The sequence below is a fragment of the Erpetoichthys calabaricus genome, chromosome 9, assembly GCF_900747795.2.
Source record: "Erpetoichthys calabaricus chromosome 9, fErpCal1.3, whole genome shotgun sequence".
NCBI lineage: Eukaryota > Metazoa > Chordata > Cladistia > Polypteriformes > Polypteridae > Erpetoichthys > Erpetoichthys calabaricus.
In genome coordinates, this window is record NC_041402.2 from 196907182 (window position 1) to 196927972 (window position 20791).

Below are 20791 nucleotides of genomic sequence, written 5' to 3' on the forward strand. Positions count from 1 at the left end.
ACCTTAACTGGTCACTCTAAACTGGCACAGCATGGGGGGGGGGGGGGGGGGGGGGTGGTGAGTATGTGTGTGTGTGAATGTGTGCGCTCCCTGTACCCTTAAAAATAGATTAAGCTGGTTCAGAAAACAGAGGTAGAGCTATTTTAAAAAGTGCTCACCTCCTGGTCAGACATTAGCCGGGGGCCACATATCGGGCAGACACCTTAGGCACCAGTCCAGAATGAGGTTGACACAGCTTCAGGCCAGTAAGATGATCTTTAGAAATAATAAAACTACTAATAACATGCATGTGACTGGCCAGACTCACTCGTAACTCCGTCTTCTTTTCCATATTTTGCACCCGCGGCAGCTGACAGTTAACGCGCTTGTCACGTCTCGCTGAAGCACGGCCGAGCCGCACAGTCCTGTAATTCCTCCTCCGCACCACTAAGTGGCAGTGATGTGCTTCGATTCGTGCCGACATCAACAGCGGCGGTCTCTGTGCTCGTGACGTCACCGCGAGGGCGTATCACGGCGTCTCGTACTTCTTGGCGGCTTTTTTGACAATAAAAACACACAGACAGGAGGTCCGTTTACGGCTGCGTCCGCTTCAGCACAGTCGGTGAGTTTGGTGTCCCTCTAGAAAGGTGAGATGTTAGTGCCACGTTTATTGTTCGTTAGAGTCTGTCATCGAGCGGGTAAAACGGCGGTGGGAGCTCGGGGTGCGGGGAGGCTTAACGGCTGCCTGACGCTGGCGCTCGCTCCGACCAGAAGGTCGCTTTTCAGAAGTGCACGTCGCGCTCTTGTGTTCCTCGTTTGAGGCTGCCCGGCGTAATGTGAGCATAGCATCGCCGAGGTCGTGATAGGGCCTTCGTGCTTATTTTATAATTCCACTTGTGTGCTGAATGCGACCCTAAAGCCCCCGAGAGACCCCCCGGCTCTACCGGCTGGACACGAGAGTTTAATGAAGAGCCCCGGTCATCAGGCTTGAGCTAGCGGGCTGTAGTGACGATACTGATGGCCGCTCTTTGGTCTTTCTTCACAGAGACATGAGTCGGGCACCCAGGAACTCGCAGCTCCCTGCCAGGGTAACTGAGAGCAGCAGGATGAATCTAATGACACCCCAAGGGTGAGTACCATCGGAGTCTGTGTGCTAAGTTGGCAGGGGGGTTTGGTTCAAACGTGTCGTGTTATTGTGGGCTTGTGTGTCACAGCTGTAATTTGGAGCATCAGAAACACATGAAGTAGAATCGACTGTTAAACTAAGGCTGACAATTACTGTTGGTTTCCTTTCTTTGGCTCTTTGTTTGTTTTCCTCACTACATGCTATATGGCTTGTTTGGTATTCTTGCGCAGTGCTGCCATGATTCTCTTTAGTCTCCTAATATCGACTAGTGTCACAAATGGCAAAGGGGATTCCTGTCTCTCCTTTGCCTTTTTATCAATGATCCCTCACCCTCTGGTTGAGCAAGTGCCCTTCTCCTGCTCAGCACGGGTCTGTCCTGTACCGCAGCTTCAGAGGTGCCCTGGTACTGGGATTTAGGGGAGCAGCTACCGAAGAACGACGCCAGCAATTTAAGGTCATGACAGTGTGGCCTACATAATGCTTGAATCAGTCAGCCATCCTGCGCTTTGGGATGAACTCTAATATGCCCTTCCGTTAGGCTCTACACCATTTCTTACTTGAAAAATCCTCTCCTTCAGCCCATGGCACAAAACACAGACTGGCGATGGACATCTGGCCAGGCTTTGGGAAGGCGGCCCATTCTCTCACATACACTCGGGGTCAGTTTGGAATTGCCTGTTAATCCAACACTCGCCATTTTAGAGGAAAATCCTTTTAGACACCAAAGTGCAGGTAGACAATGACTGGGTTCAGGATTTGAAACCCGAATGCTGGTTTCCATTGCATTCTATGAACAGCTCCCAAATGGTGTAGATGTTCTGATGCCATGTATTGGCTGCCACTGTATGTCCATTATTGCTTTGCAGAAAGGACCACCTGACCTTTGAGAAGCTGAATTCAGCTAAGACGATGTCTGCAACCACCGAGAGGAAAATCAGCTTTTTTGGGAAAAGGTGAGTTAACTCTGTAGGATCAAAATTCATCATCATGTGTTGTGTGCATATTTTAATAAACTGGCATTGTGTGTTGAAATCAGTAGGCACAGAAAGTGAATGAGTGAGCATTCAGCTTTGATGAGCAGCTTGTGAACCCGTCTCTTAGATGTGATGAGTTGGAGATGAGCGGCCAACTTTGTGTGTTTTTAATGTTTTATTTAACTTTACCTGGACTTCTGTTTTGTTTTAAGATTGTTTTGTACTATGGAAATAAAATGGCTCCTAAATTCAGCAGCCTCCTGAATGTTAAAAGGAGATCTGTGTTACAGGTCAAGTGGAGCAGGAGGGTCTCGAAGCAGCCTTTTTGGTGCATTTAGTATAATGGAGAAAATCAAAGATCCTCGGCCACTCCATGAGAAGACATTTGTTCAGCAGTGCATTAAAAATCTGTGTGAGGTAAGAATGAAGCATCGCCACAAGGAGGTGCTGTTTTACTGAATCCGTTCCCAGAAGCAGGTAGTTTGAATCCACCTTTACAAAAGTGTGCATGTCAGTGTGGCCGTATCTCCGAATGGTTGCCACGTCTCTGTTTAGGCCATTTGATGTGGGGTTTGTAAAAGCACTGCTAATGTTTGTGATGTCCCATCTATTGGATTGAATAATGCCGTGAATTTCATTAGTACACGTGTTAAAAACGCATCTCGGAGATTGTACACTGCGAACGTTATCGGATGATACGCTGAAGTCCATGTTGATTATTTACATTTCAATCCGTCTTGGATGGGTAGCACAGCTGCTGAGTAAAAAAACGAGAAGGGGGCCACAGAGTAGAAACGAAATCCCCAAAGCTTCTCCGAGCCTCTACTCTCTAGGTTTGTGTAGCACGCTGGGTGCCATGCCTACCTCAGAGTGTTACACTTCATCTTTGTCTCTCATGCTAGGCCCTGCTTCTGCCCTATGGCACACTTTCTGACCCTTTCACCCCTCACTGTTGAAATATGAGACTAATGATGAATGAACCCTGCTGAATTTGGTTCTGTGAGAGTTTGGCAAAGTCACAGAAATGTTTGCAAACTCCAGTAGATGCATTTAAGTCAACGGGGAAAGAGGAACTGAGCTACGTTTGAGTTTATTATAATGGTGGAATGTTCTTTTACGTGTCGCTGAGGGCTACAGAAATGTCTGCCGACTATGCTGGACCAACTATTGTGACCCCAGCTGAGAGGCAGCAGTGCTAACCACACACAAGACGCCCATAGAATGAATACCGCAGACAAAATACAATAAATTGCAACAAGTAAATAAAATTAAAGATCATTGTGCTCAGAGGTCAGTCTTGGGCACACATTGATGGTGCCACAAAAGGGCGGTGTGGGCTGGCTCGTTCCATTGTTTGGATTCGTGGCTCCCGGAACAGCAGGAATGTTTTGTTTCCCGTGTATTGATGCAGATGCTTCACGCTTTATTCTGCGTCTTGTAAGTAGGAATACATCTTGTGTTTTTATTATTTCACAGCATGTCCTGTGTTTCCTGATGAAGGGTGGGCTCCTTTAAGACTTGTTTAGAGATCATTGCTGGGCGTGTGGCTAATTTGCATTAATAATTAGCCATGCTGATGTTGCACTGCCAGCCCAAAGGGATCAGTTTAATTTTTTTAAACGAATGAGGAATGGAAATTTGTTTCTCAAATTGAGTGGCTTCTGGATCCATTTTTACCTTTTTAAGTTCACTGATGACCCACATACAGCTATTGAAGTGCCCTGGGGGTTGAAATGATGATGAGTGGAAGAAGGAAGTGCAGTTAGACACACTTGGCACACAGAGAGACAATGATTTGTATGTGCCTTGTGCAGGCGTCTACTTTATAAGCAGGGCTTTGTTTCATACGCTCGTCACCTTTGACTGTTCCTGTGCTGCCCTTCTCTCATGTCACTGGCTGAAGGCCCGTTTACACCGCATCACCGCAAGGGTCTGCATGACATAAATGTAATCATTAATCCTGGCACACATACCTTGTCACAGGTGCCCACTGGTCTCCAGAGTTGTGTGTCCCTGTGGATGTCGACTGAGCATATGCTGCACAAGAAAAACCTCACAGTGGCTCCACCAATAAGCACAGAAGTGCCGCTACCCGCACCTACACAATCCAACATTCAATGCACACAGCGATGCCCACAAATTCATGGTGAGAAATCCGCCAGACTCTGAGCAAAGATGAAAGTTTGTAAGGTGGAAATGGAAATCACTACGAGATCGATATGGAAAGGCAAAGTCAAAGCTTTGGGGGGAGCGTCGCATACTGAACACTTGAACTACAAATGGAGCAGCGTGTGCACAACCACATAGCTGACTGCAAGTATGAACGGGCCTAACGATCCACTCAGAATGGCGCTACAGCTTGCTGGTTTCTGTTAACAAGAGCACTGAAAGCAAATGGTTATGAAGAGTCAGGTGGGCTTCATGTAACATGAGTTGTGTTGGTGGTGTCCACTTCTCGCCGTCAATGCCTCTAGCTAGTCAGTGACTGGTTCAGCTCTGTTGCCTTAGATCTCCACAGTGCCAGTTTTATGGGCTGTGGCAGGCAATGTTGGCTGAGAATGCCCACCTAGCAGCTTAGTCTTGGCTTCAGCTCTGTTCATCTCGTTAAGGTCTTTAATTCATGTAATGTTCACTTTGCAGTTTCTTAATGATAGTGGATTCCCAGGCTCTGTCACTGTGAAGTCCCTACAGTCTCCATCTACAAAAGAATTTTTAAAGATCTTCTGTTTCATTTATAATCAACTGGATCCAAATTTCCAGGAGCCAACTTCTAAAATCGAGGAGGAGATTCCACGACTTCTTAAGGAACTGGGGTAATGAAATCAACATTATTAAGGTTTTGGGAGGGTGTCGTAAGTTGCTTTATTGAGCTCGGGTGCTTCTCCTTAGCAGAATCAGAATTCATTGTTTTCTCTCCATCCTTGTTCAAGTCACTTATCACAGCATCATAAGCAGCAAACCGGAGATGGCGTCAGTCCATCACAACACACAAGTAGAAATGTACTTTTAGTCGACTGAAATGACTTGGAGATAAACCTGCAATTATGGGTTTTGATCGCCATTGCCTGGCACTGCACTGCTATGCCAACCACTATGTCATTACAGTAATCCCTCGCTATATCGCGCTTCGCCTTTCGTGGCTTCATTCTATCGCAGATTTTATATGTAAGCATATTTAAATATATATCGCAGATTTTTTGCTAGTTCGTGGATTTCTGCGGACAATGGGTCTTTTAATTTCTGGTACATGCTTCCTCAGTTGGTTTGCCCAGTTGATTTCATACAAGGGACGCTATTGGCAGATGGCTGAGAAGCTACCCAACTTACTTTTCTCTCTCTCTCTCGCGCGCTGACATTCTCTGATCCTGACGTAGGGGGATTGAGCAGGGGGGCTGTTCGCACACCTAGACGATACGGACGCTTGTCTAAAAATGCTGAAAGATTATCTTCACGTTGCTCCCTTCTATGCAGCTGCTTCGTGAAGCGACATGCTGCACAGTGCTTCGCATACTTAAAAGCACAAAGGGCACGTATTGATTTTTTTTTGTTTGTTTGTTTGTTTTTATCTGTCTCTAACTCTCTCTTTCTCTGCTCCTGACAGAGGGGGTGTGAGCTGCCGCCTTCAACAGCTTTGTGCCGCGGTGCTTCGCATACTTAAAAGCCAAACAGCCCTATTGATTTGTTTGCTTCTCTCTCTCTCTCTCTCTCTCTCTCTCTCTGACATTCTCTGCTCCTGACGCGCACTCCTTTGAAGAGGAAGATATGTTTGCATTCTTTTAATTGTGAGATGGAACTGTCATCTCTGTCTTGTCATGGAGCACAGTTTAAACTTTTGAAAAAGAGACAAATGTTTGTTTGCAGTGTTTGAATAAAGTTCCTGTCTCTCTACAACCTCCTGTGTTTCTGTGCAAATCTGTGACCCAAGCATGACAATATAAAAATAACCATATAAACATACGGTTTCTACTTCGCGGATTTTCACCTTTTGCGGGGGGTTCTGGAACGCAACCACCACGATGGAGGAGGGATTACTGTACTTGGCATTCCCGTTCAGAGTGTCTTATGCCAAAAAGCCTGTTTTGTTGTTTAAACCCAAGATGGTTGTGAGTTAGTGGATGGTGCTGCTCATTCTAATCCTACAAGTCTTTTCAGTCAAAGTAGTTTAATAAAAGCAAACTCTACACCTGGCTGTTTCCTGGCCTGATGTGCGACGTACCCAACATGACATGAAAGTTAACCTGCCTGTCCTAATCAGAAGAGCGGCACAAGTGAAACACAATTACATTTCATCGCATCTCTGAGTATTGAGTTGAGTGTTCCCTGCAGTCTTCAGGGAGTTACAGTTGCTTGTATTTACTTCTGGAGCAGAGCAGAGGTCAGGTCAGGCTCTTGTGTGCGTAAACTGGAATCAAATGGCAGCCTCTCCCTTAACTTTGTGGCAGGCTGACTGCTGCTTGGCTCCCTCCTTTTAGTAAGTGCTGTGCACAAAGCCAGTCTCACATTTCATCGCCATTTGACTTTGTTTCCTACAGCCACATAAAAGCAACACCTGGTTCTGTTTGTCCCCTTTTATTGTGTAGGTGGGCATCAGACACAATTCTTTGTTGCATTCAGTACAACCTGTGAAATGTTTGTAGCAGGACTGTGTCATTCGTGTTTCTGCCTATGGATATTTTCACTGTCATATGTTTACTGTTGCTTTACAGATACCCATTTCCTCTGTCCAAGAGCTCCATGTACTCGGTGGGTGCGCCACACACTTGGCCCCAGGTTCTTGGATCACTAATATGGATGATAGACAGCGTACAGGCAAGTGAATAAATTGGCAGAATCAGCATTTGCTTAAAAATGAACGCGTCTGTCTGGAGAGTCGGACAACTAAAGACCACCCAGTGTGCCCCCTCCTGCACCTTGCTGCTGTTAACCATTGCATGTCTAGCATGGCTGTTCTACGCAGCTTTTGTTATTACTGTTTTATAATTGAGCAGATTATTGTAGAAGGTCAGGCTTCACCTTAAACATCACTCTTTTCATTTTATTCTCTTTATTATGCTGATATTACTAGTTATGATTATTTAGGACGTCTCATTTTTTCATTGTATTGAATATGTTTGATTTGAGGCTATGGTGCAATATTAAAGACGCTATAAGCATTTTATCACAAATTAACCTGTAAAGCCATTTGCACAGATCAGTGATGTGGGAGTTTTAGTCTTAGGCCTGCACTATCTGGACCTCGAGTAAGAGCGTCAGTCTTGCATTTCACCTTCCTAGGTGATGAAGTCTGTTAAAGGGCAGGATTTGCTGTATCCAGACTTTTCTGATGGTGATTTTGAAACGGAAGATGGAATTCAGTTTAATAAAGTAAGACGACCTCTCATTGCTGCTTTGCCTTTCTTCCCCTTATGCTTCAGTTCTCTATCTCAAGCACAAATGGCTTTTGGTATGTGTGCTTCTTTATCTTAGCTGCTTTAAAACACGCTAGAGGATGATTTTAGAAGAGACGAGGGGTGATCATTTGGTCTTCATTCTCATTTTAGACCCCTTGGTGCAGTGCCTTCCCGATTTTTGTTCAGTGCACTATATTTAGTCTCCACTAGATGCTGTCGGGTAACATTTTACGGTTTGCCCAGCACAGTAATCGTAATAGACATTCGCTAATGACACTGACTAGCAGGCAGGTTAGACAATGGATGGATGGATGGTTGAGGTTTCAATGACTACCTTATTTGTCCTGCCTGTCATGTTAGGACATTTCTTGGAGACCCCCTTGGTGGCATTTCTTTGCACATCTCCCACTGCTACTTTATCTTTAGCCTGGTGGTACATCTGCTTTCATCCTGAGACACAAGAGCCCCCCAAATCCTGCCTTCCAGCTTCTCCTCTGCACAGCCCTCTCTAGATGTTTACTCCTCGGGATTTCTTATCATTTTAAAGTTTCACAGGGCAACCAAAGAACGAGCAGTTAAATGTGCTGATAATGTGAGGCTCTTCTGGACAGAACTCTGAGCTGTGACTTATTGGCCTGTAATTAAAATAAACTTTCTCTCTTTCAGTTGTTCATGGAGTATACCTCCCGGTGTTACGAAGAGTTTATGCAAGGAGCTGACACGTTTGAACGCCAAGACGCCATATTTCTGCCTAAGCTAAGTACGCACATAAGCTCACTTCAGCCTTAGACTGTCTCTGCTGTTTCCAGTAACTCTCGGTGCTCCTATTATTAGGCTTCAGATATTCCAAGCTGTTGTGAAATCAGCCGCTCTGGGGGCAAATTGTCTTGTGTATGTCCTGTCCAGAGACCCAGAATAAGGACCACCTTTCATGTGACTTTCCTATTGCTGTCTGTGTCCCTGGTTTATGAGGTGGGCCGCTGCAGGGAGTGTTGACATTCTAAATATCAATTAAAATGGTGAGAGCCCGGGGAGATTCACTAGAAAATGAAACTGGTAGCCAGAGGGAGTTTTAGTGCAGGTAACCATCCTGTTCTGAATGTGCCGTCTTAAGGACAGTTTGGCACTAATGGCTCGAGTCCTGCTCTCTTAGGAGTCTTATTTTTTTTTTATTAATGGCTGAAGTAGACTCCTCAGCTTCTTCTGTGTTTTTAGCCAAAGTGTGAACTGAATCATCAGCCCTGAATTTTTACAGCAGAGGCCCAAATCTGTTGTGCTGTTGGCCACTGCGTTTAACTCTTTGCTGTGACCTTCACCTGTGGCTGCTGTCCAGTCCCACGCTGATGATCTCGATATGCTGCCTGTACTGCATATGCATGTGGAAATACAACCAAACGTACGTTCTAAATAGGCGGACCAGTCACGACTCTTAATAGTGTTTAGGTTGTCTACAAGTGCTAAAGGCATTTTTAACATAAACTGTTTTACAGAAGAATTATTCAATGTGGATGAAAACCATTTGGCATGTCTGGCCGAAAAGGCTCAAGTTCTTGCGCGTGAAGTGGAGAATTTGGAGAAGACCACTCAAATGGTTAGTACCCCGGCATGATCGTGTCTGTATGACTTGTACAGCAAGCATTTAAGAGTACAGTAAGTTCACTTTTGTTAATAACTTACAATAATTGACAATGGGCAGTAATACAAGGATCTTAATATCAAAGTGAGAATTATTTTTGTCATCGTATCACTTCCACTTCTGTAATGTTCCTTTCAAGTCTGACTCTCCCAATCCGTTTTCTTGGTCTGTAAGGATTCAGACATTTAAGCAGTAAAGCACCACTGGTACTCGTGAGGAGGTCAGCTCTGCTTTAGTTCACCAGGAACGTGCAAAATCCACACACACCATGTCCATGCTGGCCTTTGACGTCCATGGCTCTGGAGCTGTGATGATGATGATTATTGTGCACTAACCGCTGTATCTTTTAATGAGAAGAATAATATGGAGGGTCATGCAGACTCTTATTTTTAAAATGGCTTCTACCTGAGTATTAATATCATGGAGTTCTCCCATCAGTCTCGTCCTACTAATACTTACATGGTCACTAGTACAGCTAGTCTATCTCATTAATAAGTTACCACTGCATAATGTTTATTGAAGTTTGCTTACTGTGCTGTATGGTTTGATGTGTCCTCTAAATGCATTTTACTCTCCAGCCTTGTAATGTCGGAGGTCTTTGCCTTTTACTGCAGGACTGCATTTGGAGGCAGTGAAACAGGAAAATGAGCGACTGCAGCACATACTTGAAAATCAGAAACTTTCTCCAGCTGATATCGAGAGGATAAATCATGAAAGGCGGGAGCTGCAGCAGACGATTTCAGACCTGACCAAAAGTTTGGAGGAAGCTGAAGGTCAAAAATGGAAGGAGGAAATTAACCTTGCAAAAGCTAAGGAGTCTGTAAGCATGTTCCTATCTCGTATGACAAAGTCTCCTGCTGTTTGTTTGTATAGTGCTTTTAAATTAAATGTCAGTGTCATGGTATGGTCACTCAGACAGTATCTTGTGCTTTCTACTGACAGGCACACCTCCTGTCAGCATAGATGGAAGTTAATTTGTACCCAAGGGGAAAGTTGACTTTTTACAGAAGCTCTTATAAAATAAATACATAAATCTGTATAAATACTGTGGTTTGAGCTCATCCAGAATGACTTAAAAGGACGGAGAAAATAAAAGTTCTGACTTGGCAGTCCCAGTGAGGTGCTGTACAGGTATTGCTGTTGGTATACAGGAGCCCCAGTTGCGTTCCTTGACACGCTTCTGCCAATTTTTAATTGTTGCCTGAAAGTCCTCCGTGTTTGTGTGTCAAAGAGAAGATGTGCAGCATTGTTCATAATGACACTCGGGTTTCATTTAATTGTCTCCTTCGCCGAGACCACCAGGCTGTCTAGCGGGCGCTCCATAAGTGAGCATGCCCTTTTATTTAAAAGCACTTCGTGCTGGTACAGGCGCTCAAACTTGTTCTTCAGAGTACATTTAAAGAGTTTCCATTTCTATTCTATATATTAAGATTGGATTGTTTTTCTGTGTTTCTTTGTCATTGTGAGGTGGAAAGTGTGCTGGCCGATTACCACAGTTTGGCCAGGAAGCTTAAACTGATCCCGTCGTTAGCTGAGAATGCTTGTGGACAAGACTTTGAAATTAAATTCACCCCTGAGAGCGCATTCTCTCAGATGAACAACTACAAAACTCAGATTGAAGTAAGTCTGTTTATTATGGAAATTGATTGAAGTTCGTTTATTTAGTTGTGATTTACGGTGCTAAACTTCCTCTTGGCTGAAAGGGAAGCAGCCTGACCTTCAAAATGAAGTAAGCTGGTGTTACATCAGAGAGTGAATGAGAGACTGTCTGAATAAGGGAACCTCACATGAATGGCCAGGTTCAGTGACCAGGGTTATCTGTGCCAGTCCATCAGATGGAGATGTCCAATCAAGGCTCTGATCATCTGGGGCCTTCTCTGGGTGAAGTTCACTGGGCTTCTATTACCAGAGTGGCTACAGAACTGAATTTGTGGTGCTTATTAACAAAAAAATCTGAGCCTATGCCTTATTTACCAGGGGGTCTGCACACCAAACTCGAGTGGGCGCCAGCAATAGGAGAGGTGGGTACATGTGCCTCACCACCTGTCATGAGTGCTGAGTAAACAGAAAAACTACAAATGCATGAATGGTTTTAAATTTTCATCCAAGTGGTCTACCTGATGACTGAGCAGCAAACTCCTCTTGGGTCTTCCTCTTGCTTGGCAGCACCATCCTTACCATTCTTCTCTCAGTATATCACCAGCATCTCTCTGCACATGTCCAAACCAACGCAATCTCACCTCTCTGACTTTGTCTCCCAACTGTCCAACCTGAGCAGACCCTCTAATGTACTTGTCCCTAATCCTGTCCATCCTTATCGTACCCAATGCAAAAATCTGTACTCTGCCACCTCCAGCTCTCTCCTGTTTTTTGGTCAGTGCCACTGTCTCCAACCCATATAATATAGCTGGTCTCACTACCATCCTGTAGACCTTCCCTTTCTTTCTGGTACCCATTTGTCACAAATCACTCCTGACACCCTTTCTGCACTCGTCACTCCCAGTTACTCTGTACTGCTGATCCCAAGTACTTAATCTCATCCACCTTTCGCCAACTCTACTCCCTCATCCTCACCATTCCTATGACCTCCCTCTAATTCACACACACACACACACACACATTCTGTCTTGGTGGTCCTACTGACCTTCATTCCTCTCCTATCTAGAGGAGATCTCCACCTCTCCAGGGTCTCCTTGACTCACTCACTACAGATCACAATGTCATCCACAAACATCACAGTCCATGGGGACTCCTGTCTAATCTCATCTATTAACCTGTCCATCACCATTGCAAATAAGGGCTCAGTCGATCCCTGATGTAATCCCACCTCCGTCACTCCTACCGAAGACCTCACCACGGTCACATTTCCCTTGTACATATTCTGTACAACTCTTGCGTACTTCTCTGCCACTCCCGACTTCCTCATACAATACCACAGCTCCACTCAGTCACCCTGTCATATGCTTTCTCCAGGTCCACAGACCCCTTCTGGCCTTCTCTAAACTTCTCCATCAACATCCTCAGAGCAAACATCTCATCTGTGGTGCTTTCTTGGCATGAAACCATCCTGCTGCTCACTAATCATCACCTCCCTTCTTAACTGAGCTTCCACTACTCTTTCCCATAACTTCATGCTGTCTCATCAGTTTTATTCCCCTGTAGTTACTGCAGTCCTGCACATTCCCCTTATCCTTAAATGTCTGCACCAGTACACTTCTTCTCCACTCCTCTGGCATCCTCTCACTTTCCAAGATTCCATTAAACAGTCTGATTTAGAAACTCCACTGCCATCTCTCCTAAACACCTTCATGCTTCCACAGGTATGTTATCTGGACCAACGGCCTTTCCATTCTTCATCTTCATCGCTGTCCTTACTTCCTCCTTGCTAATCTGCTGCACTTCCTGATCACTATCTCCACATCATCCAAGCTCTTCTCTCTCATTCTCTTCATTCGTCAGCCTCTCGCAGTACTTTCCATCTTCTCATCACACTCTTCCTCACTTAGGAGTGTGTTTCCATCTTTATCCTTTATCACCCTAACCTGCTGCTTCCCTTTTCCCAGCTCAGTCCCACTGGTCCTTTTCTCCCTCCTTAGTGTCCAGCCTCTCATACAGCTCATCATACACCTTTGCTTTTGTCTTCACCACCTCTCACTTCACCTTAAGCCTTATCTCCTTGTACTCCTGACTATTTCACTTCTTCTCCATTCCTCTCCTTGACACCATACCTTCCCATCACCTCCTCATCCAGTCTGTTCCCTTCACCAACGTGCCCATTGAAATCCGCTCCAATCACACCACTGTCTCTCCATGAGTTCACTCTCCACCACTTCATCCAACTCACTCCAGAAATCTTCCTTCTCATCTATTGCACACCCAACTTGGGTGGCTTATGCGAACTCTCTCCCCTTACCAGTCATACTGCCAACATTCAAAGTTCCTACCCTCACTTCCACTCTCCTAACCTTCCTCCTCCTCTTTTTAGTTTAAGCAAAAGAAGATCAAGAGGAGACCTGATTGAAGTGCTGAAATAATGAAGGGCATTTGTCCAGTGGATCGAGACGATGACATTAAAATGAGTTCATCAAGAACACGCGGGGGGGCAGTTGGCCACAGTGTCTGTGGTTCTTTGTGTAAAGAAAAATCTCTGAATGTTTGGATGAAATTTCCCCTTCAGAAGTTTCCAAGTATTGTGGTGGGCAGTAAGACTTTAGGGACTTTTAAAACTCGTCTTGATGATTTTTTTTAGAAGAATTAAGTAGATAGGACTGGCGAGCTTTGAGCTGAATGGCCTGTTCTCATCCGGATTGTTCTAATGTTCTTCTCCTTCTTCCCCAAACAGTCTCCCAATTTCTGCCAGCTCCCTGTTGGCTAACAGTACTGATGGTGCGCGTTGTTCACCTGGACCCCCAGTATGGAAATCTGTATTGTTGTCTGCATATTGATCTGGCAACATTGTACACCAGATGTCCTTTATGACGTTACCCTCCCTGTTTATCTGGGCTTGGTACCGGCGAGAAGAAACCCACTGGTATGTGCGTCCCCTATGGCTGCGTTCCATTCATCCACTCGCATACATCCACTACATATGAGGGGAAAAAACAACTGGGCAGACGGGGCTTGCTGGAGGTGAGAACTCACTGGTGCTTTGTCTTTTTAGATTCCCCTCAACAATATGATCTCTCAGATGGAGGAGGAGACCAGCAAACAACTTCACCACAAGCTGAGCCTCGAAGAAGCTGTGGAGCAGGTAAAATTTAGCCGGGCTTATCCACCACTTTGTATGGAAAGCAGGAGCCTGCAAATCAAAGTAAACCTTCACTGATGCGCCATCCAGCTCAGGCTCCACTTCCATTTCATTTTCTGGACACAAGTGACTTTTCGTGGCACTTGAGGGTCTCCCACGGCCCCCCTCACTCCTTTACATGTCCCAGCACTCTTGCTTACATTACATCCTAATGTGAAACTGCGTCGTCTGTCCTGTTTGATTTGTGCTGCGTGCTCCGAGTTTCACACAACTGCCATCGTGTTTGTTGAACCGCAGTCGGTAAGTGACGCCACGTTGTGCTGTCGTCCGTATCGTTGGCGAGACAAAGTGAGCCTCCTGTGTGGCACAGTGTGAGCAGGCGGGAGTCTGCAGCGGTGGACTCTGTGCACTTAGACACGTGCTGATCATGGATGGGTTTGAAGCCATGTCACTATGCAGGTGACAAGCTTGTCCTCGTCTCGATTATCAGTTTGTGTGCCATCTGCTGAAGACGAACGAGAGACCTTTGCGTGTGCAACTTGAACTGAAACCCCTGAGAGACGACAAGGCAGTGGAGATGTTTCTGTGAGGCTTTATATCCAAGTCTGCTTTTTAAATTGACATCGGTGTAAATAATGAATATAGCGCCTCTGCAGGGGGCTTCATTTGTGCCAGCTTGACTTCTCAGCCATTCTGTCTTTGAGGATGCATGCGTTGTCTAAAGCCTCACCCGATGTCTCTGCAGAACTTGCCAGGCGTCATATAAGTAGTGGCGTGAAGTGGCATGATGCCCGTCCAGTGCCCCACATTTGTGGGGAGGACGCATGGCGGTATTGGCAGTGGCACCGAAGTCCTAGTAAAGAGCAGTAACTGGGCAGACTGGGCCCTTCACGAGGACAGCCCGTCGTTTCTCCGCTGGTGTTTTTTGGTTTAAATTCTCTTTCTTTTGTTAACTCCTGGCGTCCTTGGATTTTCCTGCAGATGAATTCCGTCCTTTTGGATAAGGAGGCTGAGATTAAACAGTTGAACCAGCAGCTGCAGAAACTGAGTGAGCAGGTAGAGCAGGACACCGAGGTAAGGGTCAAAGAGCCATGGCAGCACTTCCCGTGGCCCACTTGTATTTCATAAAACTGTGTTTAAGAAATTGATCTAAAATGTACCTGTCACCTTGAAAACGTGACCGGCCAGGCCAGAGGGGGGACATTCAAGCAGTTATGCTCATTCACACTTAGGAAATGAAGAGGAAGGAGGAGAGCTGGGCGCTGGAAGTGCAATCCCTCGAGGACCGGAAATCTGCCTTGGAGAAGAAGATGATGGAGGACATGGAGAAAGTGTCTGAGGAGCTGAAGGCGGCGCAGCAACAGTAAGGAAATGCGCTTGAGGGGACAAAGAGGGGACATTCAGCTTAGTGACGAACCCCTGGAGCGTTGTGTTCTGAATTTGGGCTTTGGAGATGTCGAGATTCTGTGGCTCTGCCTTTTTGTTTCAGAATCTTTTCAGCTTATTTTTCAACCTCGTTTTGTTTTCTAGCATTGGCACCGCCATTTAGAGTTGATCACATGGCACACGTCACACAAACGGCATAGACGATGGCTGCACAGTACAAGCATCACCCAAAGTTAAACCTTTCGATTGGTGCCAAGCTTTCAAAGCCGCTTTGGTAGTGAAGATTCTTGACGAGTCCCTTGGACTTGCGCGCTGGGTGGTGGCATCTTGATTTTTTTTGGTTTGTTTGTTCCTGGCTTTGTCCCTGCTCTTTCTGTTTGTCATCTCCTCATCTACTTCTGTGCCTTTTTGACACCCAACTACTTGTCACAAACACAAGATGGGGGGGCCACAGCACCTCGCTGGCACTCCTGGTGGTCATTTATTCAAAGGTATGGTATGTGCTCCATCTAACCAGCTGTGCCAACTAGATGTGTGACACCCACCTGGCACTGCAGGGATTGAATGGCCGTCTTTGGAGAGAAAACGCTCTCGGGTTCTTCAGTATTGGCACAATGGCGTTACTTGTGTGTAGCTGAAGCTCGTCGCTCGTTTTCATTTGACAAGCACGGTGAAACAAAGCCGTTGGCATCGGCCCTTGACCCCCATCCTTAAATGGGCAGTGTGTTGTGCCTGCCTGTATAAAGCTGAGGAGGTCACTCTCAGCCAGTGGTGTGTGCCACCGTCTCCCGTGGAGCCCACCATACGATAGTCTGAGTCTGTCCATAAAGGTGGCACACTCCTCCAAATGTCTCCCGCTGGCACCTCGGTCTCCTCCTGACTTTCATAGATGTCGCCTAGCAACGGGATGTTTACTTGCAGAATGTGTTCTCGGTCGTCCATCAGAGGACCTGCACACACATTGCACCGACACAATAGGGAGAACCTCAAGGGTGGGCTGACTGGCAATGGGGTCTTAAGAAATATTTCTTTTCAGGTATCACTTTGTTGTTCAAGAGAAGACTGAAGAGAGACGCAGGGTGGTCTCGAATCTGAATGTTATCCTAGAGATGGTGACCAACTATTTGTCAAAGATGGAGGTGAGACTGGGTGGTAGGCTTCAGCAGATGGAGTCAGCTGGGTTAGTGGGGGTCTCGTCCTTGTGAAGTTGGCGTACGGTGCGAGGGGCTCAGTCAATTGACACAAACTGTCTGCCCTTTCTGTCCACAGCACACCCTGGCAAAGCATAAGGAGCAAGTGGACAGAGACCACCAGGAATGTGTGGCGGATGAGTCTGTCCAGAAGCTCTCGGAAATGTTCCAGAGCGCCAGAGATCTGTTTGACTGACTGGGGTCCGTGGGTGGAGCTGGGGGCGGGTGGATGGGCGGGGGGGTTTGATTTTTTTTTTTTTTTTTGTATGAGGGTCCTCACTGGATTACCCAGCAGTCACTTTGAAGCAGTGGGTGACGTGAAGACGTGTTAACAATATTTAAGTGGTTAATAAAGAGTAACAAATCAGAAAATGTGTGTGTGGCACTCTGGGCTGTTTTTGACAAAGCTGGCACTGTTGCCCACCTGAACATCGTCACTAGGCTCACAACACCCATCACCGGTAACACGCACCACAAGTCGGCCGACGGAGCCGAGCCACAACTGAGCAGAGAGAAGTGCCAACTTCTACAGCTGGCACGCTGACCTGAATGTGATTAGAAAAGAGGACGATGGCGCGCCTGAGTGGGTAGAAGTCAGGAGTCGTCTTAGTGGTGGGAGACGTTCATTCAAACTCACCGCATGCTGAGGCCGTCTGAGTTTAAGGCTTCGAGGATGAGGATGAGTGGACCGACTTAATAGCCGATATGTCGCTATCTGGGCTGTCTGGCATTGCAGCCTTCTGCCCCCACAGCTCGCCGTTTCTGCTCTTTTCATGCCAGGGCTCGTAACGTCAGCCCATCGCATGGCCGTGTGAGAAGCTCGAGCTCCGCATCTGACCTTTGGTGCCCGGCTGGTAAAGCCACCTTCATAAACTGCAGACAATAAGACGACATTCACCTTCGCTGTGAAGAGGAGAACACGAATTCTCAAGGGCACAAACTAAAGCCGGGGTCCGTCGGTCAGAGGAGCAGGAAGGGGCGGTAGATGGCAGATTGGACGTGATGTGCTCGAGAGTGGGCAGCGCCACTGAACTCCTAATCTTATTGTTACTGTTCTTCACACTGGAGCACAGATGCCATGGCAGGGTCTGCCAGGAGACCCCCAAATGAATATCATGGGGACCTGGCAGGGCAAGAATGAGGAGGAATGTGTGGAGGACAAAAACACGGGCAGAGACGTCTGGGGGTCTCCAGGGCTGAGGCTTTATTATGATTGGGTTGTGGTGCAATCGGCCAATGGGAGTTTAGTGAGGAGCTCCGCCCCCTTGTTGTGATTCGTTAAGACTGAGAGGACATCAGAGATGTGCAGGTGCCGTTGCCCCCAAGGTTCTGATAGTTTTGTGTTTTTATGTTAGTTTTTATTTCTGTATTTTTTCTGACCTTACTTGGGAATTCAGTTTAGTTTTAGTTTTCCTTCATTGTGTATTTTTAGTTTTTATTTCACAAAGACATTTCTATCAGTTTTAGTTTAATTATAGCATGGAGTTAGTTTTGTGTTACAATCAGACAGAACTGTACACTTAGCAGATGTGGATACGAGTTTAATGTTCGAGTTTACTGCGCCGCCTGCTTTACTATCTGCGTGTGTGTTTGTCTGATAACAACCAGCAGAATCAAAACTAGACACTGAATGTGAATCATTTTACACAATTGTATGATTTTTAAGATATTTTCTCATGAAAATCACAGGAGCTTAGGAAGAACAGGACTCTTAGATTTGAATGAGTGTGCAGACCCCACGTAGCCGTATTGAGAGAATCAAAGAAGAAGAACAAGCAGGTAATGTGAGGGGCCGTGAGACTCGAGTGGCCCACCATGAGGGCAGCAAACCCAAAATGAGCAGAGCAGGGCAGGGCATAGGGGTACAGACGGGCATAAAACGACAGAGACGGCGTCTGCGATTAACAACGACATACACGACATGATGGAAAGCTGTTTATCCAGAGCAGGGTCACAGGCGTCACCGCAGCAAAAGTCCTGGTGTGCGAGAGAAAAACATTGAAAAATATCATTCTGCTAATGGTTTACTTTCACAATATCAGGTATTTTGAGTCGTGAATATGAACTAAACAAGATAGATTCATAAATATAAAATAAATACAAAAACCCGTTAGTATGTCTAGTTTTTCAGCACTTGTCAGACTCTCTGCCTTTGTTTGTATCGCTTTGTTGTTAAACGACGTTTGTAAAGCAGCAGTGATCGGTCAGCGACGTTATGTGGTCTTGTATGGTCAGCTCGTCGGTCAGCGGCGTTTAGTCTTCAAGAATCGTGAGGGCTCTCCGCGACTTTCTTGTATACTCAGATATGGATATTTGAGGAGTAAACCGCAAGACAAGGATTATATTGTTATATTATGTACATTAAGGAACCATCAGCAACAAATCAAATCAGTAATATATTGAACAATTATTATTAAAGTAATGTTGAATAAATCGGACTCTGCAGCTGCATAAATAAATAAAAATCCTATGTGTTCAGGTAAAGTGCCACTGCCGGGTGATGGGTTTGGCCCAAAAGTTAATCCAGATGTACAATTGTGGTGTAAGAAGCACGTGCTGAATGTCATCCATCTATCTAGTTGTGTTTTTGAGTTATCGCGTTTACAGACACACGCGCGTGCGCACAGACATACAGACACACGCGCGTGCGCACACACACACACACATATACAGACACACGCGCGTGCGCACACACACACACACACACATATACAGACACACGCGCGTGCGCACACACACACACAGACACACGCGCGTGCGCACACACACACAGAGACACGCCCGCGTGCGCACACACACACACACACACACACACACAGAGACACGCCCGCGTGCGCACACAAACACACAGTTCCCACAAACAGTATTTTTGGACTCTCGTTAGTCTCTAACGTCAAGATTCATCCAACTATCGAGGTTGAATTTTTCATGATTACTGTACTACACGATTTCTCCTGTGCGAAGTGGCAGATGAATTGCTGTCAGCAACAAGCAGACACCTGAGAAGTCCCTCACTTGTGACTTTTCTGTCCGTATGGTGAAGTTTTTGTTGAGCAGCACATTCGGATTCCAGCCGTGTGAACTCCATTTTGATAAGAAGCAGACAGAAAGGCGGCACGCAAATCCCTTTCTGTGTCCCACGCTTTACGCGCTCGCTCGTCACTGGATGAATACGTGCGGGCGGGCGGCTGGTGGTGGATGACGAGTTCAAACTTACAAGGGTTAAAAACTAACGGCATGAATATTCACTCAAAAACGAAAACTAAACATATTTGAGTAAATTATTCTTTTATTTCAGTTCGTCTTTCCAGCTACTTTAATAGTTTCATTTCAGTTTTGTTATTTTATTTCAGTTTACGAAAATGTTTTTTTTAAGAATAGTTTCAGTTTTGATTTTAGTTTTCGTTTACTATAATAACCTTGGTGTGGACTGAGCCTGAGTACACATGATGACCACCTCAAGGGGGAGCTGATGGTGGGCAGAGGAGTCCCGGGGGGTTTGGGTGGTTAACCCTCACGTGTGCAGTCGGCCACCAGGCGACACCCAGAGTCATGTGCCAAGAAACTGCCAGGGCTATTTGGAGGGATGGGTGGTGTCCATGCAGATCTCCAGGGAGCCACATATGCAGACATTAAAGAGTCAGACAGAAAAACCCAGTTGTCCAACCTCAGAGTTTTTTAAAAACTGACACCACAACCAAAGGTGAAGAATCTGTTAATCTTAAACCCACTCGTCTATGATATAGTGCCTTTCACCCTGGCACACCATGTGGCTCCACTGACTGTAAGCTGTGAGGGCCTTCCATACTGAAGTGCCAGGGGTCCAGAAGAAGAACAGCGGGGTGCCACAGTCAAGATGGCTGCCCACCACACTGGACTCGAGCATCTCAGCTTTCAGGGTGTAACCAGTCCAAGACCCCCCCCCAATCCCACAACCTCCCCTCCGATCTTCTGAACGATTGGGTGCTGCTGGTTGTTGTCATCAGTGCCCCGCCCACCTGTGCGTCAAGCCGCTGTCAATCAAGCACTCGTCCCCACCCATCTCTCTGATCAGCTGTCATGGGTGGACCCCCCCACCAGGGCCCAGTGGGTGGACCAGACATGGTGTTTATGATGATCTGCCACCTCATTTGATTGTAAAATATTACATTGACAAACTTAAAAAGGCCAAGCTTAAGCTGTGACACTGTGTGACACTTTGTGACAATGTGTGACGGTCACAGCCGAGTTGTTCCACACACTCAGAAATAACAAACAAGTCGTCCACTCGTTAATCTCTGATGAGCCGTCACATTTGTTTATTTGGGTCTTTCTTTACGTTCTGCAGCCACTGACCCCTGAATGACAACACCGCCACTTCATC

General features: G+C 46.1%; 1 protein-coding gene across 1 annotated transcript; it reads left to right on the top strand.

Moving 5' to 3' along the window:
• The first annotated feature begins 469 nt into the window (after nt 1–469).
• On the top strand, nt 470–16672 carry LOC114642611 (kinetochore protein NDC80 homolog). Its single transcript, XM_051932261.1, has 16 exons — nt 470–601; nt 1025–1108; nt 1972–2058; nt 2370–2496; nt 4720–4892; nt 6786–6888; nt 7354–7443; nt 8136–8229; nt 8960–9064; nt 9720–9925; nt 10573–10725; nt 13766–13855; nt 14834–14926; nt 15085–15215; nt 16275–16377; nt 16508–16672. Exons 2-16 carry the CDS (start codon nt 1029–1031, stop codon nt 16622–16624), a joined length of 1752 nt encoding a protein of 583 aa, XP_051788221.1. The 5' UTR covers nt 470–601; nt 1025–1028; the 3' UTR covers nt 16625–16672.
• The last annotated feature ends 4119 nt before the right edge of the window (nt 16673–20791 follow it).